The 22,410-nt window shown below is 38.9% G+C and overlaps 1 protein-coding gene and 1 long non-coding RNA gene across 9 annotated transcripts in view; one reads left to right on the top strand and one right to left on the bottom strand.

Moving 5' to 3' along the window:
- Positions 1-21,768, top strand: part of adam15 (ADAM metallopeptidase domain 15) — a 38,236-nt gene extending 16,468 nt beyond the window's left edge. The window contains exons 6-26 of one of the 8 annotated variants that reach the window (XM_055013799.1): positions 1,289-1,505; positions 2,460-2,525; positions 3,232-3,303; positions 3,389-3,558; positions 3,641-3,725; positions 4,805-4,953; positions 5,089-5,266; positions 5,631-5,723; positions 5,800-5,995; positions 6,498-6,606; positions 6,839-7,025; positions 7,229-7,306; positions 8,504-8,615; positions 8,692-8,845; positions 9,203-9,256; positions 10,109-10,217; positions 12,064-12,132; positions 13,673-13,744; positions 15,773-15,838; positions 16,371-16,519; positions 19,226-21,768. In XM_055013799.1, the coding sequence (XP_054869774.1) occupies positions 1,289-1,505; positions 2,460-2,525; positions 3,232-3,303; positions 3,389-3,558; positions 3,641-3,725; positions 4,805-4,953; positions 5,089-5,266; positions 5,631-5,723; positions 5,800-5,995; positions 6,498-6,606; positions 6,839-7,025; positions 7,229-7,306; positions 8,504-8,615; positions 8,692-8,845; positions 9,203-9,256; positions 10,109-10,217; positions 12,064-12,132; positions 13,673-13,744; positions 15,773-15,838; positions 16,371-16,519; positions 19,226-19,292 (2,452 nt within the window). In that variant the 3' untranslated portion in view covers positions 19,293-21,768. The remainder of the gene's footprint in view (positions 1-1,288; positions 1,506-2,459; positions 2,526-3,231; positions 3,304-3,388; positions 3,559-3,640; positions 3,726-4,804; positions 4,954-5,088; positions 5,267-5,630; positions 5,724-5,799; positions 5,996-6,497; positions 6,607-6,838; positions 7,026-7,228; positions 7,307-8,503; positions 8,616-8,691; positions 8,846-9,202; positions 9,257-10,108; positions 10,218-12,063; positions 12,133-13,672; positions 13,745-15,772; positions 15,839-16,370; positions 16,520-19,225) is intronic. The other 7 variants (XM_055013801.1, XM_055013800.1, XM_055013803.1 and 4 more) reach the window with 7 other exon arrangements.
- Positions 58-6,283, bottom strand: LOC129349692 (uncharacterized). Its single transcript, XR_008602807.1, has 4 exons — positions 5,582-6,283; positions 5,084-5,223; positions 3,043-3,109; positions 58-2,876 (listed from the first exon to the last, which is right to left on the bottom strand). It is a non-coding gene; the product is annotated as an uncharacterized LOC129349692 (long non-coding RNA).
- Positions 21,769-22,410: the final 642 nt, after the last annotated feature.

Genomic DNA, 22,410 nt, shown 5'->3' on the forward strand with positions numbered 1-22,410 from the left:
ACTTTGTTCTCAAGCAGCAGCGACAAAAATCAGATTAAAGCTAAAACCTCTAATCTGTTCATTCCAGAGTTCAGGATTTATTGTGTTTCAGTTCTTTGTGTTTCTTGGCTGTTCTCGGCAGAAAAAGCGAGTGACGGCATCAGCGTTCCTCTACAGGTGGAACTGATCCGGATCAATGGGCGTGACCTCTGACCTGTGTGGCAGAGAGTGTGCAGGCTGAGGGAGGATTAGTGGGTTTATTTGGCAGCTCACGTGAAGAGAGCAGCTCCAGCTGGTGGTTTCAGGATCAGAGGATCGAGCTCACTGTGCAGGACAGGTTTAGACCTTTGATTAAGCACTTTAGATTACCCAGGAAAACATTAAAACCTCTGACAACAAACAAAAAATATAGTAACTTTAACGAAGACATGAGCTACAAACAACACAAATGTGTGAGACGATAGGTGGGTCAATTATTGTTCTTACAAATGCACTGTCAAATCCAAAAGCAAATAGTTTGAACACATGAAAACCTATTTTACCTCACACTTTAAATCTTAGTACATTTTCAGGCCTCCTTGATAAAAACTTTCCTTTGATATTCTAATGTGTATCAAGATAAATCGTAAGGTAACTTTGCAGCTAAGCGTGAACTTCTGCTGGAATGTGCCGGAAACCTGTAGTTTCTCACCAGACGTTAACCCTCTGAATCCAACAGCAAGTTTAAAATGCAAATTTTCTTAAAAAAATAGCCAAAATTACACTATTAATCAGAATCTGAAACTGTAGAAGCAGAAGTAATTGTAATTTTTCGGTGGTCCTTGAACTTATCATGTGGGATGTGTTTGTTTTTATCGGTAAAATTATGTTATTTCATCAAAATCACTCTATTCCACATTCATACATTTGTCAAATATAAACCGCCTGCTCCAGATCCTATAGAAACGATATGCTCACATAAGTACATCAGACTGCCATCATCTTGGGCTTTGGGAAACACTGATAGCCATTTTTCGCCATTTTCTGACATTTTAAAGACCAAACAACTGATCAATTATTCCAGTAAATGCTGAACAATGGGAAATAATCATAAGTTGCAGCCCCACTGCGAAGGGCCTGGTCCTCTTCCCTCCTAATTTCATTCATTGTTCCAGACGGGATTTAAAACTTAATGAATTTATCGATTGTGTAACTTCCACGAACAATGAGCAGGACAAACCAGAAGAGAAAGCAAACAAACATCTATAAATATGCTTAGAAATCAGATAAAAATTATGAGTAGAGAAGCTAACTGTGTCTCCTCGTGCAGCGGCGTCATCGCCCTGAACTCCACGCTGAGCTTCGAGCTGCAGCCGCAGGAGGACCACCACCACGAGGAGGACGGGGAGAGTGGAGGAAGTGGAGAAGGAGATGAAGGAGTCCACCTGCTGTTTTCCACCAGTTCACTGGAAGGCGACGGCACCGGAGGCTGCGGGGTGTCGCACACTGCCATCCCACCCATCCACAGCCCAACGCACACACACAGGGTGAGACGAACTTCTTCAGTAACATGGAGAGAGCAGAAGGATGTACTGTGAAGTGAGTTTCGAGGGTTAGTTATCGATGTTGAGCCTCTTTAACCTGGTAGATCGCTGTGGTAACTGATGCTACACAACTAAATCACAAATACACACCAAACTATTGCAAAGAGCAGCAAAACAATCACAAAGGAACAAAAAATTATGACAGATTGATGCAAAATGACCACAAATACATGCAGAACAACCACAAACATACTCAAAACAACCATACTGAGACAAAATGATCACAAAGAGAGCAAAAAGTGCATCACAGCTTGTCGTGCATGATTCTACATAATTACAGACCAGTCAGTCTCCCATGAAAGGTCAGTGTTTACCACTGGGAAATGTTGGTTCCAGCATTCATGTGGATGATACTGTGACTCCTAAACATTGCTGCAGACCACATACAGCCCTTCATAGCTTCATTAATTTACCAATGACCTCTTTCAGCAGAATAATGCTCCATGCCACACTGCAAACACTGTTCAGGAATTGTTTGAGGAATGTGACAAAGAGTTCAAGGTGCTGAATTTCCCAGATCTCAGTCTGATCGAGCAGACACCCAATCTGATCCATGGAGGTTTCACCTCACAATTTCCAGGTATTAAAGGACCTGCTGCTGACACCTTGGTGCCTTAAACCACAGAACCCCTTCAGAGGTCTGTGGAGTCCTCGACCAATCAGAGAGGAGGGAATGCACAATTTTAGACAGATGGTTTTAGTGTTGTGGCTGATCATTATATCATATCAGAGTATTATTGCTGCTGAAAAACTTTAACTTACTGGAGGATAAACACAATATTTCTATCCAAACCTTAGTGGAGTTAATGTACAGAGTTGTATAGGCTGGAAATAGTAAAGTTCTTCAGATTCTACTTATTGTCCTGTAACTCTGACTTGTGTGTGTTTTGTCTGCAGACCAAGAGAGACATCCTGTCTGAGACCAAATACATCGAACTGGTGCTGGTGGCCGATCACCAGGAGGTCAGTGTGTTTGTGTCTTATTGATCAATCTGCTGATTATTTTCTTGGGTAATTGATTGAAATTTCTACTAAGATAAAGTTTTTTCTCCAAACTACTTTATTCTACATGTCTCTAAAAAATAAAGCGTTTGCACCATGTCCCGTGAAACACAAAAAATCGACCTTCTTTGGTACTCAAATGTCTCTCCAGGGCTGTTTTTGTTGAGACAGTAAAAATATAAATAGTTTCCCCAATTTTTCTAGTGTTGGTAGAACTTGTGGACACTTGCAATAATGTTGGTGTTGATTCCAGGCTTCTCTCCTCCTAGCCATTATTGTGCTGTTTCCATAAAGGTGCAGGACTTTTTATTGCTGCGAAAAAAGAGCCCACAGTGAGGAAAATGTGACAGAAATAAAAGAAAAAAAACAAATCATCACACTTAAAGGATCAAATTTGATGCAGCAGAACTAAAAATATTGATTCCACACATGCTTTTTAAAACCCGGTGCCTACATTACTAGATTGAGAAATCTTTACCTGCAGTGACGTGTATTTGGCTTAAGATGGCAGCACTTCATTTCTTCAGACATCAACAAAATATAATCTGCAAAACAATCAGCAGAGTTATTTCTTACTGCGTCACTGGGTGGTTGAATCGAGTTGAAACATTTGTGATTTAAAACCCTGACAACAGAGTGCCACTAAAAGTCCTTTTTCCTCTTCCAGTTTTTGAATTACCAGAAGAACAATAAGACCATCATCTACCGCATGCTGGACGTGGCCAACCAGGTGGACTGGGTGAGACCTCCGTCCTCCTGTCTTTGTCAGTCAGAGTAAATCCACTGCAGCAGCAGAACCGAACCGCCTCTTCTTCCTCTTTCAGTTCTACCGTCCTCTGAACGTCCGGGTGGCTCTGACCGGCCTGGAGATCTGGAGTGACCGCGACAAGATCCGGGTGGAGAAGAGTCCGATTGACACCCTCAACAACTTCTTGCAGTGGAGATCCAGAGACCTGCTGCCACGCCTTCGTCATGACAATGCCCAGCTCGTCATGTAAGAAAAAAGTCACCTGGATTAAAGAACTTGATTGATCTGATTGGTGTCATTTATCTGGACTGTTGCTTTGACTTTGCAGGGGCGGATCTTTTGATGGTACCACAGTGGGAATGGCGTCCCAGTCGTCCATGTGCTCCAGAGACAGGTCAGGAGGCGTCAACGTGGTGAGTCAGCTCTTTATTTCTGAACAGATATTCACATCGCAACAACATCATCTGGACCAGGAAAGACATGCATAAGTGAATACAGTTTTTATTGGTGTTTTATTGATTCCTGTAACCTTTATATGTTACCACATTAAGCCCATTGAGACTTTTTATCTCATAGTTGACCTGGTGTGGATCCAGATCAAGACAAAACTGTAAACTTTAAAGTCTGATATAGAAAGCTTAAGTATTGATTTTGAATCTGTAAAAAAAAGAACAACATAACAAAACTTTAGAAATGTGGCTTCAACATTTGGGTTACAATCACTGATTTGCTTGAAACTAGTTGTCTTTTTTATCATAAACTATGGAGTTTTAAATGGTATGGAAGGTAGAATACGTTCTAATATGAAATACTTATATCACAAACATGACAATAAATAAAAAATATTGCTTGATAGCCTAATCCAAGTAGAACGGCATTTTGAAGTTTCAAAATGGTTCTCCAAATATAAGTACGAAATTAAAAAAAAAAAAAAAAAAAAGATCTCGAAAAGTATTTGATATATCATCTGCAAAACAACATCGTCCAAACTGGTCGGTGCTTTGAGTCCTGTTGTTTCTTCATATTCTTGCTGCTTTTGTTGTCATCATCCAAACTTTGCGGTTTAGATGCCGTCGTATCAGCAGCAGGTGACTTCTGATGCTAAAAACCTCTTCACACCCTCGTCATGTTTCTGTAGGTTTGACTTCATGTTGTTGTCTTTGAGGTTTCAGTCCAAATGGGTGAATTTCAGCCAACATCTCATCTTCGCAGCGACATTGTCACAATAAAAGTCTTCCTACCAAATACACTGGATGGTCTCTTATATTGATATGTCAATGTAAAATTTCTAAAATATCTTTAGAAATGGCCATATTTTATTCTATGAAAATTTCAGGTACATCAGAGATGGTTGGGGAGAAATTGTTGTAAAAGTTCTATGATTTGTCATGAAAAGACCCATTTTTGTTTTCATTAAAATGAACTGAAAGTAGTGGAACCAGTAAACCAGTCTAATGATTTATTTTATAATCCCTCTCTTTCTCTGTCTCAGGACCACCTGGTCAGTGTTTTGGGCGTGGCCTCGACTGTTGCTCATGAGCTCGGTCACAACCTGGGGATGAGCCACGACACCGCCGAACGCCGCTGTGCCTGCCAGAACGAGCCGCGGCTCGGAGGATGCATCATGGAGCCCTCGACTGGGTCAGTACCAGAGTATTTAGCCTGGGCCATTACAAATCATTCCAAGTAAAATCAACCACATATTAAAACTCAGCATGATGACGGTTTTATTCCCGCTAAATCGTTTACTCTCTGACCTGCATCCACTGACCTCAGGTTCATGCCGGGTCAACAGTTCAGCAGCTGCAGCGCTTCAGATCTGTCCATCAGCCTGCTGCACGGCGGTGGTATGTGTCTGTTCAACGTACCGCAGCCAGAACGCCTGCTGGGAGGACCTCGCTGTGGAAACCTCTACGTGGAGAAAGGAGAGGAGTGTGACTGTGGCCTGCTGGAGGTACTCACCTGTACACCTGTCCAAACGCCTCACTATTTGCTCATCTGTACACGTGTTCTTGTCTTAATGCCTGCTCTGTTGTACACCTGTACACCTTTACCCGTCTTACTCTCTGCTCACCTGTGCATGTCTACCTGCAGCTGTTTTGAATGTCTGCTCACCTGTACACTTGTCTGAAATATCAATACTTAATGTAATGCAGCATGGTGTTTTCTGCAGTAAGATCAAGAGACTTTATACATTCAAGTAAAAAGACATTTCATACGAGCAAAAAGAAGAGATTAAAGCCATGAAATACCAATTAAAGTGTCATACTTCTGTGTCGTCCATCCTGTTGATGTGCTGCTGTGCTCTGATTGGTCAGGAATGTGAGGACCCCTGTTGTAACGCCTCCACCTGTCAGCTGGTTCCTGGCGCTCAGTGCTCCTCTGATGGTATCTGCTGCCAGGACTGCAAGGTCAGACTGACACGATACCACAGACATAATACTAATCTCAGCCAGTATTTGAACTAAACCTTACCTCCATCCTCAGCTGCGAGCGGCAGGCTCGGTGTGCCGTGATCCGCTCGGAGAGTGCGACCTTCCCGAGTTCTGCACAGGTTCCTCCCCCTACTGCCCACCCAACGTCTTCCTGCAGAACGGAGAGCCCTGCGAGGACGGCGCCTCCTACTGCTATGGAGGAGTCTGCGCCAGCATGAACACCCAGTGCCAGATGCTGTGGGGACCCAGTAAGGCTCCAGTTTGTGCTGATCCACTTCAAACTGAGCAGAACCAGTTTATACAGAGACTAAACTAGTTTACATTGATCTTAAAGCATTTTATAAAGGTTCTGTCTATTTATATTGATCCTGAATCAGCTTACACTGACACTAATCTAGTTTACACTGGTCTTAAACCAGTTTTAATAGGTCCTGTTTGTTTATATTGATCCTGAATCAGTTAATACTCGACTGAAACTATAATGATTCTGTTCATTTCTATTGAATCTAAATCAGTTTTTACTGTGACCAAACTAGGTTACACTGATCCTAAACCAGTTCACACTGAATTTAACCAGCTTATATTAAGTGTGAAGTACTTTGTACTAGTTCACATTGGGTCTAAATCATTTTATATTGGATATAGATGGTTTATCATGAGTCAGAACCAGTTTACTCCAGTTAACCAGTGTAAGTTTAAACCACTTTTTTACTGGTTTACATCATTGTCTTGTTTACATCTTTCCTTCAGATGCCACCAGTGCTCCAGCTGTCTGTTTCTCGTCAGTCAACAAAAAGGGAAACAAATATGGAAACTGTGGTCAGCTGTCCAATGGCTCTTATATCCCCTGTGCAAACGCGTAAGTACAATAAAGTAAACATACAGAGTACACAGACAGAACACACAGAATACACAGACAGTATACACACAATACACAGTCAGTGAAGGTGACTGTCTTTTCTTTTTGTTTGTTTGGTGACTATGTCCCTGTCCCTCAGGCCTACAAGTCCTTTAATGCTTCTGTGTGTGTATTGTTTAATGTGATGAGGTGGAACTAACATCACTTTTGTCATCTTTGGTTGCTGTTGCAGCGACGTTCTCTGCGGCAGGATCCAGTGTCAGGGCGGGAGAGACCGCCCCCTGCTGGGCACCAACGCTGAGATCCTCACCACCACCGTCCGCTTGAACCTGGTCTGCAGAGGAACCTTCTTCCACCTGGGTGATGACGTATCTGACCCCGCCATCGTTGCCCAAGGCACCGCCTGCAGCCCCGGCAAGGTCAGACAGTGACCCCCGCAGGCCTGGAGGAGAAAGACAAATTAAATATTTAGACTAGACCAAAAAACATACAGTGTTTCTTTGTCATACACCCAGAATTATTAAACATTTGGTGCAGTTTCACAACAATTTTATAGGATTTCTATAAGAATTTCTCACAGAAATGTTATATAAAGGGACTGTTTTGGTTGCTGTTGTTGTAGGCTTGCTTAAACCAGAAGTGTCAGGACGTGTCTGTATTCGGTGTGGACGAATGTCGCCGGAAATGCAACGGTCACGGGGTGAGTGAAGGACGCATCGTCACATCCTATAGTTTAGTTCAAAGTGAGCATAATGTCTTTTAAAGGGTCAGATTAAGGTGAAAAGTGACACCTTTTGCATTTATATTTCAGTCAAATCATTTGCTAGACTCGGAATAAATAACCATATTCAACACTCAACACATGCTGGATAATATGCTGAACTCCCAACCTAAATTCAAAAACCTACAGAGAATTCATCATGAACTCCGCTGTTTGTATTTTAATAAAGCACAATGCATTTCTGTCGTTTGTCACATTTATGTTTTAAACTTTTAAGTAGTCTTTAAGATCAGGTCAGGTTTTCCCCGTGTCGTAGAAATATTAGATGCTTTAATGTTTTGTTGTTAGTGCACTGAATGTACTGAATGGAAGAAAAAACAATCAAGGCCATTAAATACAATAGAATATTTAAGGAATAAGCCCATGTTAAGAAAATATATTTTCTTAGTTATATTTGGAGAACCATTTTGAAAATTGGATTAGACTACCAATATTTTTATTTTTGTGGTACAACTTGTTGTTCCTGCTCAATCAGTTACAAAAGTTCAACGAAAATAACTGTTTTTTTCATTTTAGTGAACAAGTATGACATATTAAAAGTATTCTGTGTGTTTTGTTTTGTATTATTGTGACATGAAGCTACATATGGCTCAGTAAATATCACTAGTTGACTTCTGCATTAGCAATTTGTTAATGTGAACTGAGACACGGGACTTTTCCTGACAGTATATTTCAGCTCACCAATAATCTGAGGTTATTTCATCTACTTGTCCAATATTGCAGATTCTGAACCAATGACGGAGATTTATTTTTTTAATAGTTGCTTTGATATTGTTGTTAAAACATCCCCAAATTTCAAAGTAAAGAAAAAGTGCTGGAAGTGGCTAAAAGAGCAATTTTTAAAAAGTAATTATTTCACAGATTATTTGATATAGCAATTAAAAAAAAACATCTTTATAATCTTTATAATTATGCAAGGATTTGAAAGGAAATGACCCAGAAAAGAGCCTTGGTGAGTTTGATGAGTTATTAGTTTTTCTTGTGCTCAAGTCATTGTTGCTAAACTTTGTAGATTTTTTTTTTTCTGAGACTGATTCATGAAGAGCAGTAAGAGTGAAACAGGGTTTATCTCGTCTACAGCGTGAGTCTATATTTTGCTGTGCCTGTGTGTTTCAGGTGTGTAACAGTAATAAGAACTGTCACTGTGATGTGGGCTGGGCTCCACCTGACTGCAGGTACTCTGGTCATGGAGGCAGCGTGGACAGCGGACCGGCCCGAGCTGCTCGAGGTGCTTCACATAAAAACATCTCCCTTATCCGTATCCTGCCTGACTCCGGTTAACCTCCTAATATTTCTGTGTTCAGAGTCAGATCCGGTTCGCGTCGCCCTGCTCGTCATCTTCCTCTTCATCCTGCCGGTGGTCCTCCTCTTCCTCGCTCTTCGCTTCCCTCGTTTCCGGCGGAGCCTCTTCTGTCTGGGACCAAACAGCCCGTTTCACAAAGCTCGACAGCACAGCCGGTAAGAAAGACGCTGCAGGAACTTCATTTTCGAGATATTTTCTGGTGAAATTTAGACATTTTTCTTCTTACAATTATGCTCTCCAGACTTCATTACATTTTTTACTAGCAGTGGCCTTAATATTGAGTTCCAGGAGTTTCATTAAAGGCTTGTTAGGTTTGGTGTGTTGTTGACAAACATGTGAATAAGCAGTAAACAGTCCTTGTGTATCTGCTCACAGCTTCACTTTGTGTTAAAGTGTTTTCTAAACCATTTATTTGCTGGGAGATACAAAATTAACTTTTCCAGTATCCACAAATAAGCGTGACTGACTTGTCTCCAGCCTGATACTGCTGTGTTTTCTTACCCACGGTGCAGTGTGGCTGACTGTGAGATGTGGGGTTTGGAGTTTGACCCCGCCCACGTCTCCAGGTACCGCTGGACCTGCTGGTTCTGGTCTGTAGTCTGTTCCTGTAGAGTCAGAGAGGTGAAGGCCGGATTTGAATGTTTCTGTGGTTATTTTGCGGCCCATTTTGGTTTTCGTCTTTTTGTAGTCGTTTTGCGTCACATTTTGGCTGTTTTATGTGGTTTCATGGTCATTTTGTGATTTCCCCTTTTTAAATTTATTTTTATTTTTTTTTACAGTATATGATTAGAGAAAACGCTTTAAAATATTTTTTTTAATGACACCTGTATAATAAAAAAACTTTGATGAAATATCAACATTTTTAACTTAGTTTTTTTAAAACAATAAGCTGCCTTTTAAACCCGCCAGTAGATTTTTGGAGGTTTGAAAGTGTCTCGGGAATCATTTAAACTTCACCTGCTGCCTTCACTTCTCTGACTGTTTGCTCAGACCTGTTCAGCAGAAGTAAACCACATCTGGACTTACAGCTGCACTGGTCCTGATCTCCACCCTCCTGTTATTCCAAACATGAACGCAACATTTTTAAATCTCTTTAATAATGCTCTGGTATTTGATAGAGTGAAATGGGACTGGACAGTGAGGTTTCTGGGTAATGAAGTCCAGGTGCAGCTTTGAGTCTGTCAGCAGGACGGTTTAGTTTGTGAAAGGTCTTTGTGGTGTTGTGTTGTACCGATGAGAAATGTTTCTGCTTCTTGTCATGTTTTATTAGATTTAGAGATCAGGTATTAGGACCTTATCCTGATCCTATTTCTTTTAAATGTGTAATATTACCAGCACATGCACCTAAATGTCCATTAAATCCGTAACTCACACTTTTAGACAACAGACTTCCTGTAATTTCTTCCACATTTGTGCAGGACTCCAGTGATGGAGCGAGCGGATGGCAGGAATGGAGAGCAGGTCCGACCGCTCAGATACCACCTGAACACCCAGACTGACATCCCACTGACCCCACCCCACAAAGAGGTAGCCATAGCAACTTCACCACACTGACCACGCCCCTTAAAGAAACTCCTGTAACACCTGACAGAAATAATTATTTAACTTTTTTTCTTGTCAGGTTTGTTTGTTGTTTTTTAATATTTGAAGGTGCACCACATCACATCAGATCCAGGAATAATATTCAGACAAAATACAGTGTCACAGTTTCTCTCTTTACCCCAGTGTCTTCTTGGAAAACCACCACTTGAAGCTGACAAAATTTTGTGATGTACATGCCAAAATAAACAGCGAAATGCAGGCACGGAGAATTTCGAGTGAGACAAACGTAGGTGAACACAAATTAAACCTACTGAAGGTGAAAAACCCAAAGATGCTACAGGTTTCAAGTAGGTGAACTCTAACTAAAGACTCCAAAGGTAAACTAAAACTCTGAAGAACCCAGAGACACAAGACAAAGGTGGACATTTTTTGGTGGACCAAGATAAACCCTAAAACCATTGCAGTATGGTGGTTTTTCCTTTAACCCCCTGAACTCTGAGCTGTTTCTCAGGAGGTTTTTTTGCTCCTGTCTCATTTTTCCTCACATTTTTTCCACTGTAATATAATAAAAGTACTGCACTTCTATGGAAACAGCACAACCATGACAAGAAGGAGAGAGAAATCAGAAATGTGTGACACAGAATGACATAAATCATACAAAAAGATAAAATTAAATTACATTTTTTGAAATGGTTTATTTTATAAAAATGTGAAAAACCTGGAATCAATGTTTTTCCAAGTGCACCGAAGCAGTTATTGGTGTTTCCCAATGCTGAATAAAATAGAGACTCTACATACTATAGATATTATTAGATATTAGATATTACTATTAGATATTTAACTGTTTCCAATTTTACATTTTTTCTGTTCTCCTCTCTGCTCTGTGTAAACACAGCCAGCAGGTCACCTCAAAAATCTTGGTTGTGCTGAGTAGTTCAGAATTTTTTGATTTTTACAGACAAAAACTCAGACCAGAATTATCCTTTGACTCAGCAACTAACAATAGGGATGTGCTGATCATTGAAGCTTTTAACTGATCAGTGTGGGCATTCTTTATTTAATTCTATTGTCACATGACAGCATGAAAATAGCTGCAAAACTGACCGTCTGATGTTCCACAGGAATTTAGGAATACTCTCCTCATTTATCCCTGCCCTATGTAACACTTATGTGCAGGTCTGAGGTCAGTAAGCAGCACACAAGTCTTTGTCATGGTTCCCTTTTACTAGCTAAGCATCCATAATGCTCTCTGTTTGCCAACACAGTACCCAAATAGTAGGAGACTCCACCTGGTGGCTGACTAGGTACTACATCTGATCTACGATACTTAAACTGTTCATTATTTAGGAAAACGGTATCAAGTATCAGCAGATCCTATTAAATGAGTTGGATTAGTTCCTAACTAGCAGGCCATTTTCCATATAAGTAGTAAAAATTGCATTTAACTTTTTAAAAATGTTGTAATTTCTGGCTAAATTTCAGAAATTTTTAGGAAGTTGTGAGGAAACTGGGGGAAATTAGCTGCAAAATGAATATATAATGAACCAGGTGTAAGAAAGTGTGAATGTTGTGTTTTTCCTTTGCAGGGCAGTTTAAAACTTGTGTACATGATGTCCTCTGATAATATCAGGATGTCTAGCTGCTGCAGGAAGATGAAGTGAAACAAATGCTGCTGATTGTTGCATTCAGACGAGCTTTTGGACAGCTGCTGTTTTTCTTTCTTTTTTTCTTTTCACGTTAACACACCTGCCTGTTGGACCTCGATTCTCCTCTCCAGAGTGCATGTTTCAGCTGTCACTCTGCCTCTGCTTCCTGTTTTCTCTCCTATCAGGTTCATGACAGACCTGCTCCTCCCACTAAGCCACTCCCCCCTGACCCCGCCCTAAAACCCCCACCGCAGGTAACCTCACCTGGAGGTGTTCACGTCTGTGTTCGTGTGCTTAAAGATCAAGTGTAGCTGTTGTGCTGTTATAAGTGTCTCTGTGGCGTCTCGTCGTCGTCGTCAGCAACCAGTTGTGCATGATTTGTCATTGTAATTAGTGTAAATACTTGTATAATTTATATGCAAAAAAAAGAATAGTTCATTATTTCAAGAAATCCTCTCGAGTAATCTGTAAAAGCTGAATTCAGTACTCCTCATTCAGGCCTCATTAATACCACAGGGAGAGATGCGGACTTTGTGGTCATTTAACTCATTGTTTCAGATCTGTTAGGATCTGTAAAACAACAAGCAAACAAATGTGAATCAAAGTCTTTAAATCCACCCAGAAATTATTGAAAAAGGTACTTCAGAACTCCCCTTAGAAACATCAAATTTTGAAGTTTACTTCAGTGTCACAGTAATCCAGTGATGGTCGGCTGTACATATAGAAGCTGCTAATAGCTAATTCAGCTACTTTTATTTACCGAATGATTTAAATGTTAACATATCCAGGCTTGTTTTCAAATAATAAAATATGTCTTGGGTATCCAGCAGCCTGTTGGGTGAATCTACATGAAAACATCTTGTTGCTGTAGCATTTTTAGTGTAGTTTTAACCTTAATCTATAATTTCTGAAATGTTCCACTCATTTCTAGAAATAGTTTTTGTTTTACCTGGATGATTGGATTCACATATTTCATGTTTCAAATGTTTTGTGTAGCTCACATTCGCTGTAGTTTGTCAGAGCTACAGTCAGAAATAGTAATCAATAAGCACATTCATGTGATCGTGATCACTGCAGCCTGTTTGTTGCACAAAGCTGCACTGTTGGTGAACAGATTGGGACTTTTTTTTTTTCACCTGAAGCGGTTATGACAAACTGGACAAACTAAAGACTTGAGCAGTTGTGGCTCCTGTTTCCCTTCTGCTGGTGAAGGTTTTTCAGGAGAGTTTGTCAGATCTTCTGTACAAGCTCCAAATTTGTCCTGGAAATTTACTTGTGTGTTTATAGTAGAAGGATTGATGCAGCGGAGGGAACTATAGGATGCTAACTGAACAACTTTACCATCTCCTTGCTCTAGTTCTACTTCAGAATGACCAGATACTTCAGATTTGTCTTCATCTGCAGAGCTATTGGTCATCAAAACTCTGTGATAGCAAAGAAAATGCTGTTCTGCACTAAACCTGACACCCAGGTGCTGCAGCGTCATGTTATCTGACAATAATCATTGAAGTTTATAATGTTTAGTGAGCAAACTGTCATTAAAAAATATTGATGAATATCTACAATCATTTTAGACATTTTGGCACCAGTTCAATGCTTGAATTGAATCATTTACAGAGGATGTAAATTGTCTCAGACCAGAGCAAACATTAAGTCGGAGGATTTTCTCAAAACGTTGAACTATTCCTTTGTGGTTATCAGCTGGTTCTGAATATGAGCTGGCTCAGATCGGGCCGGCTCATCCTTCCAAACACTGACTCGGTGTTCTTCTGACTTTTATTTCTGCGGCTTCAGTTGGTTAAACAGCGACCAGCTCCCCCCACCAAGCCTCTGCCCCCCGACCCCCCCACCACCCCCTCCAGCCAGGTACAGTCATCGCTACCTGTAGTGTGTAGTGTCACTGTGTGTCCTGTGTCCGTCTGCAGTTCGTGTACAAGTCCAGTGTGTTTGAGACACAGTAGACAGACTGCAGCTCCTCCTGCTGGTTGGAGGACTAAAGTAACGCATATTTGTTTGTTTTGTACCTGCGTCATGTTTACAAAATCATGGGAACAAGATTACACAAATATTTTTCAGAAAGTCTATAAGTGATTGCTGCTTAATTTGGGTCAGTTTGTGTCAATTCAGACAGAATTCAGGAAATATGTTGTTTTTCTGCTCCAACAGAGGCCAATTTTTGATTAGTGGCCTGTGGAAATGAAAAAAAAAATTTAAACTAGGATGGTGTTGGAGTCGTAGAAAGTTTCTGTAAGAATATACAGTATATGTGGATGTATCCTAATGTCCTACTAAAAATCCAAGTCTTTTGGTCAACTTTTCACCAACTTTGAGGTCTCTAACATCAGTAAAATTTGGTGTAGGGCAAGTAACACAAGACAAAGTTCCAGTGTTTTGATATTTTGACTCCAAAATTACTTTAAACTTGTCCAAAATTACTGAAAATAGTCAAGAATCACCAAAGTTGACCAAAATGACAATATTGAATACTTAATGCCCCCTTAAAATGGGGGAAAAAAAACTGCACAATGTTCCAGCAAGATGGGTATTGTCGTCCCAGAAAGTTCCTGTAAGTGTGTGTTTATGAATGTATCCATATTTTCTACTGTAAATACAGTCTGTGGTTGACATTTCACCAGCTTTTGAGTCTTCTAACATCAGTAGAATTTGACGTGTAGCAAGTATAGTAAGACGTGGTTTGGTTTTTTTTGCTATTTTGACAAAATGGTGATATGGAGCGTGCAAAGGGGTCTATGTCCAGAATACTTGCCACACATCAAACGTTGGTAAGATGTCAACCAAAGACTGTATTTTTAATAGGAAATATGGATACATTCAAATATATAAACACTTACAGGAACATCTGGGGCCAAAATACCACCCTTGTTTGAAAATTTTGTACTTCATTCAAGTTTCATGGACTAATAATTAACAATTTATTTGTAATTAATTTGTTGGTAATTAAAAGCTTTCTGTCAAATTTCATGGCCGAGGGAGTTATAATTCTGGAGATACTGAACCCTTAAAATGGCTTCCCAAGGTTTTTATTTTAAAGGTTGAAAATACAAAGTTACCAGGTATGAAAACATATGAAATTCCCATAATTCAACCAAAGTGTTTTACAAAATTTAATTTAGGGTCCCAGATAACAAATCAGTAAAAGCAGAAGAAACAGGAGTCAAGAACACAGTGTTCAGTCTAATTTTGGACTTAAATCTTCATTACATTGAAGTTTTACTAAAATAAGATTTAATTATTTTAGACCTAAGAGGAGGAACATCGCTGTGTATTAATTTTCAGAACCAGTTTCTAAGAGTCTTTCAGCTTTTTCTTCCATTGTAGTATTTTTATTTGAAATATTTCTTTCTGTGCACCTTGTTTTCGTCTCTTTGAAGCCTGTGTGCATTTTTTTTCTCTGCATCTAAAATGTCCTTATAATGCTGAAGATGGGACAAGTTTTTCCTTTAGTGAACAGAGCTGAGAGGTTTGAAGCAGTAGCATCGTCAGTTTTTACATTTACTTTACATTTTCATTTAATTTTACAAACTTAAATTTGCGAGACTTCATTTCAAACTCCTGTGTTGGGCAGATAAATGTGCTGTGAGCAGATGGACTGTTAGATGTAAAAGTCAGACTCTGTGTTTGTGAAAGCGAAACTGTTAAAGCATGATCTCAGTGTTTTTTGTCTTATAGTTCTTTGTTATTAATGCTGTTTCTGTCTGCATGCTGCGCTGTTAAAATGAAAAGCTTTTATACGAGTTGGATCTTTTGGTTTTCTCGTGTCGGAGAAACTGCAGAATTTGAAAATGCAGCTCAGACCTTTGCATCCTCGCTGTCCTCTGTTTCCTTGTTTCTATCGCTTCACTCTTCCTCTCTTCCTCCTCACTAACCTTCCAGCTGCTGGTGAGCCGGCCAGCTCCGCCCAACAAGCCCCTCCCCCCCGACCCCGTCACACCTGAACAGGTACGCTGCACCTGCATGCTGCTCGCTGTTAGCATGTAGCTTTGTAGCATGTAGAACGCTCTGGATGTCGGTGTGACCTGCCAGTGAATGAAGCGGTGAGAAGGTGATCGAGCGGCGTGATTGTGACTCATTGATCGGTGTAGTTCTTTGTGATCGGACAGTCAATCACTGTGATTATTGACATCGGCTGATAGTGGATGGAGAGGGTACGTTTGATGGGTGATGGGTTTGTTGAACGAACACTGGAATCAGTAGGGACATAAATGAGCGTCGGACATGGCAGTTACTGGTTTGATTAAATACTGTGGGCGACTGATTCACCTGCACTATTTTATAACCTGGTAAGTTCCAGAGCTACGTTGATTTTTGAATTAACAGAAAGTCAATAAACTATTTTGATCAAATTATTACTTTCTTTAAGCAACAATATCAAATATTTGCTGGTTCAAGCCACTAACATGTCTCAGATTTCTGTTTTATATGAATGGAGTGAATGTCTCTGACTGCATTTCTCCCATGATTCTCTCTTCAGGTTTCCGTTCCACTCAAACCTGTGGTGCCCAGAAAGCCCCGCCCCCTGGCCCCACCTGCCCACCCCCACATCCCGCCTCACCCCGGATACCCAGCCAGCACCAAACCGCCACCGCAGGGCGCCGTCGCACCTGCCGGCGGCCCCAACAGGTATGACAAATTTTAAAAAGTCTTTAAAAGCTTTTCTTTTCAATTAAGGACGTGTATTACAAAGTGAAGATATTTTTAAAACGTTAGAGCCTTGTTTTTTAGAAAGTGAGGACATTTTTACAAATTAAGGCTGTCTTTTTTTTTTTTTTTTTACAAAGAAAGTGGGAGATTTTAACAAGTAAGAAACATTTTTGTTAAATGGAGGACATTTTTAGTGAAGGACCATTTTTACACAGTGGGGAAATGTTTTCAAAGTGAGGACCTTTTTTTATTAAACAATAAGGACTTTTTTTTTTTAAAGGTGAGAACATTTTTACAAATCAATGTCATGGTGGACACTTTAAAAAAGGACATTCTTTCACAAATTAAAGGAATTTTGTAAAAATGTAGACATTTTTATGAGGTGAAGACATTTTTTGAAGGAGTTGGAGACATTTTTGTTAGAGTGAATGCATGTTTTTACAGTAATGACATTTTATTTAATGAGTGGGGACTATTTTTCAAGTGAGAATGTTTTTTGAGAGTGATTAAACTTTTTTTTTAATAATAGATTTTTTTTCCAAAGTAAGGACTTCTTGAGAAAATGAGGACAATTATTTTAAAGTGATGTCTTTTTTTTATTAAACAAGGACTTTTTTTTTTTTAAACTTGAGGACGTTTTCACAAACCAGTGTCAAGGTGGACATTTAAAAAAAGGACTTTATTTTGCAAACTGAGGGAATTTTGTAAAAGTGTAAACATATTTATGAGGTGAAGACATTTTTAGAAAGAGTTGGAGACATTTTTTTAAGTGAGGGCACGTTTTTGCAGTAAGGGCATTTTTTTTAAAGTGAGGATGTTTTTTTAAAATGAGGAAACTTTTTTTTTTTTTTTTACAAAGTAAGGACTTTTTTTTAAGAAAGTGAGGACACTGTGTCAGGACTACTCAGAAAGTGAAAACATTTTTTACAAAGTGAGGACATGTCTGAGAAAAATTAGCACATTTTCCCAAAGAAAGTGAGGATATTTTTAGAAAACGACAACATTTCTTTTAAAGACATGTCTAAGAAAATGAGCACATTTTTAGAAAGTGAGAGCATTTTTAAAAACTAAGAAAATGTTAAAAAAAAAAAAAGAAAAGAAAAAGATGTTTAGTTTGGTTGAACTAAGATTCAGAGCTGAGACACAAACACTCAGTTGGTATAAATGATCTCGTGACAAACAGCTCTGACTGTTGAACCGGAAGCTGCATGTTCAGTAAATGATGCAGTTTCAGGGAGTGTCAGTGTGTCACAGTGTGAGCAGCAGTTTCCTGCTGTTGGATGAGCTCACTGAAAAGAATCTCAGTTTATTAACCCATACAAGAGGCGGCGGAGCCCCTCAGAGGCCACAGTGAGGTTTATTTTTTCTGCATTACTTTCCTCACAATCTGCTTTACATTCCTTCTGATCCATGTGAACAGTCGGTTCAGTTCTGTTCTAACACACTGGACCAGTTCAGGGAAACCTCCTGCAGCTCGTCCACTAAACACTGATCTGGTTTTATATTAAACTGTGCCTGACAGACAGTGCTGAGGGCAAACCAACCCAGGCTTATAGGCAGAAAATCTCACTACAGATGCAAATGTAATTGCAAGGTTTGCCTAAATAATCACAAAAAATCCCTCTGTGACCTTTCAGAGGTTCTGTGTGGTTGTTTTTATAGAGATATTTTTCCAGCAACACTTTATACAGGAACTTTCTCATGTCATATGATGCATGTACACTTCATTACCATATACTGCTTTTTAGATAATTCTAGGCTTGGATCTAAATATTGTTTCTATTATCAATTCATGTGCAGATTGTTTTGTTTGTCAATAAAGTATCCTCCCCAAAAAATAAATCACACAACACGCAACACATTTCTTGGAAAGTAAAGAGTATTTCACATCAACACACAATATTAAGTCAATGCAACATTAATACATATTAATGCAACCAATTGAAATATTGTTTGCTACTTGAAAGATGTATCTAAAGCAGTAAACTAGGTTAAATTACCAGTTTTAACCAACTGTTGAAAAAGAGAAGGGGAAATCCTGAACTGAAGGTGAAAAAAAATGAAGTTTTGCAGCCGTTTTCATGAAATTACGTCAACTTGAATTTCGTTTTAAACCAAGAAACATCATTTGCAACATTATTGTTAACACAACTCATCGAAATGCTGTCAAAGGTTTACCTAAACCATTAAATTACATTTTTCATTTTTTTCATAAGTGGTGACTTGAATTACTTTTTTAAATAATGTCCTCATGAATGCACTCTAAAAAGTATTTCATTGGGCTTGTTCCCTCCATTTAATTAATTGCATGGTTGCAAAATGAAAAATCTAATTTACTGATTTAGGTAATCATTTGAAGTTGTAAATATTATTTTGATGAGTTGGGTTAACTTAATAATGTTGAGGTAACTTCAGTAAAATGGCTCCATAGCTGAATTCATCTTCACCTTCAGTTCAGGACTTCATGTCTGCTTCTCAATCTTAACAGATGGTTGAAACTTCTCATTTAATAATATTTAGTGGGTTTAGGATAAAATAGATAATGAATTTCTCTGAAGAGATTCTTGGAGGTGAATGAGTTTGATTAATGATGAATAATAGGGATAAAAGTGTAAAGTTGTAATGTTAGTTGTGGAGACGGCTGATGGACAAAACAACAAACGGTGACTGTGTCTCTCTCTGCAGACGTCCTCCTCTTCCTCCACTTCGACCCGCCTCCCGTCAGAAAGTCGAGTCGTCTCCTCCGCTTTAACCGGACGTTTGTTTGGATGTTTGGAGGCTGCAGAGAGACGTTATCTGAACGTTTTATTAGCGCTGCTCCGGCGTTCCTTCACTGAAGAGACGATGAAGATGATGATGACTTATTACTCGTTTTGCACTCAGTCGTCGGATTTATTCCTCGGTGAGGTCGAGCTGTACATGATGTATCTCAGTGCCTTTGCTCAGCAGCACCTCGGCAGCGATCACCTGGACGTCCGGGATTCAAACCTGTTTGTGGCGACGTCACGGTGAAGTGTCGTGGTGCGCCAGTGCCTTGCTTAAGAACTCATAGAGCTAAAGACTAACAAATAGAACGGTTCCCAATCTGTGGTCTGATGCACTCCCTGAGGACTCTCCTCGGACATGACAACAAATACTTTCCTTCTTCAGATATGATTTTTTTTTAGGAAAACAACAGAATGTGGACGGTTTTCTCAATTTACCAAACAGGACTGAATCATCAGGCTGTACTGTTTTTCAGAGGAAATCATGGACTGAATCTTTTTCTAACATTAAAAAGACTTACAGGTTTGAACCGACCGCAGGAGACAAATTACGAAGCTATCAAGTTTAGTTGTATGTTTTCACGGAGAAACTGCTCTGGGGTTTTGACAATACAGTGGAAATATTTTCAACAAGAAGTCGAGATTTTAGAAAATTGTTCAAGAATAAAGTTGCACTATTGTCAGTGCACTTCAAGGTAAAGCTCTTAAATTAGTACCACAACATTTATTGCTTCAAAACCTTTAATCTGATAATAAATTTTGGACCTTTAAGGAATTCCTTGCCAAATTAAAGCAGCATAAAGAACACCTGTCTGATATTGTCACAAACATCTGCCTTTGACTGCATTCTTGCAATCTTTCAACTTTATTCTCAAAATATTACATTATTTGCACATAATTTTGCAAATTTATTCTCAAAATATTCTGACTTCAACTACTATCACAGATTCTTGAAATGTTAAGTCTTCCAAATGTTATTTAAAACATCCCTCTTAATACATGTAACACTGCAAACTACACTGTAAAAAACACAAAACTGAAAAATACAGGGGAAAAAGCTGTAACATTAAAAACTGTAATAACAGTGAACCTAACAGCAAATATCTGTAAAATAAAGATATTTTAGCTGATTTAAATACAGTCAAACACTGCAAAAGAACAAATTTTTGGTTTAGTTTTGACCAATCTTTTTCTTTTACATTACATTACATTTAGGGTAATTATGTAAATTACTATTTACTAATCTGTACTACTTTGTAAATTATTTTTAAAATTACTCTTTGTAACTTCTGCTTTTTTACAGTGTAATTCTTAAGATGTTCTGGCATTGTTTTCAGAATATTACGACTTTATCATTGTATCAGTGTTGCAGTCCTATTTTTAAATTATGTTTAAAACATTTTTCCACCAAATATTAGGATTTTGTTCTCAAAATATTCAGACTTAGTATTCAATCTCTGTCTAGAAAGAAGAAATGTTTTCTAACTATTATGACTTTACTCCCTGAATATCTCAAACTCTATCTTCAACATATTACAACTTTGTGCTTTTGCAAATTTATTTTAGCAATGTTATGAATTAATCCTCAAAATATTCAGATTTAATATTCAAACTCATTCCAGTAATGTTTTGACTTTGTTCCTCTAATTTTGGGGCATTTTTTGAAATTTTTTTTCTTAAATATTATGACTTTGTTTCATTTTTTTTCTGTGAAAAAATACTTCTTTTCTAGCTGTTTATCCTCCGAATATTACTAATGTTGCGTTTTTCTTAAAACATTCCAACTTTATACATGTAATATTGCAAATTATTCTTGATAGTATACCAACTTTATGTTGCTTTGTAGTTATTATAACTTTCTGCTCAAAATTTCACTACTTTAAAAAAAAAAAAATTGACAACCAAATGCAATAATATTCAGATTTTATTTTCTCATAGAAGTGCTACTTTCTTGTGGATCTATTTCAACTTTATTCTCAAAATCTCACACTTGTTTGTTGCTGCCAGAATCTCCGATTGTCTTCTAACATGTTTGACGCTGCTCAGTGTTTTCTGCCTTTTTTAATCACAAACAAACTTTTCCCACCTTTGAACCTGCTGGAAACCTGCGATCAGGTCCTGGGTTTCCTGATGCTGCGATCTTTTGCTGGACTCTGCTGGTGTGAAGCGGACTGAACGCCTTACCTGAAGGAACTCCAGTTGTTCCTGCTTGGAGAAGCTGTGCTGGATCAGGTTTTTATTTTTCTAACTCACCTTGATATTTCTATCGGAGACAGCCGGGAATGTACGCTGCAAGCTTGTCAGCTGTTTGTTACGCCAAAGAAAAGCTGGATGAAAAATGTTGTAAAGATTTAAACGATGCTGTAAGATCTGTGCTGTTGTATTGCAGCAGGCCGCTGTTTTTCTAAAATCATCTTATTTTTCAAATGTTTGGTGGATTTAAAGAGATGTGTTTAAACATGAGCTGTTGACTTTTGTACTTTCTGTCTTAATTTCCTGAACATCTTCTCATCTTAAGGCTTTGATTCCTCATCATTTGGCCACAGTCAGACTCTAAGAGACTAAACAGTCCAATGATGTTAATCCTCTGAACCCCAAATGCCATGGTTGGATTTGAAAGATGGATGGATGGATGGATGGATGGATGGATGGATGGCTGATGGATAGATAGATCATTGATGGATGATGGATGGATGGATAGATCATTGATGGATAGATGATGGATGGATGGATGATAGATGATGGATGATAGATGATGGATGGATGATGGATGGATGGATAGATGATGGATGGATAGATGGATGGATGGATAGATGATAGATGATGGATGATGGATGGATGGATGGATGGATGGATGGATGGATGGATGGATGGATGGATGGATGATGGATGGATAGATGGATAGATGATGGATGGATGGATGAATAGATGGATAGATGATGGATGGATGGATGGATAGAGGATGGATGGATGGATAGATGATGGAAGGATGGATGGATGGATAGAGGATGGATGGATGGATGGATAGATGATGGATGAACTTTATTGTCTGTCCCAAACGATGACAGAAATTCTTCTTTGACAAGGCTCCAACAAAGGCATCTT

This window comes from Amphiprion ocellaris, chromosome 9 (genome assembly GCF_022539595.1).
Source record: "Amphiprion ocellaris isolate individual 3 ecotype Okinawa chromosome 9, ASM2253959v1, whole genome shotgun sequence".
NCBI classification, from domain to species: domain Eukaryota; kingdom Metazoa; phylum Chordata; class Actinopteri; family Pomacentridae; genus Amphiprion; species Amphiprion ocellaris.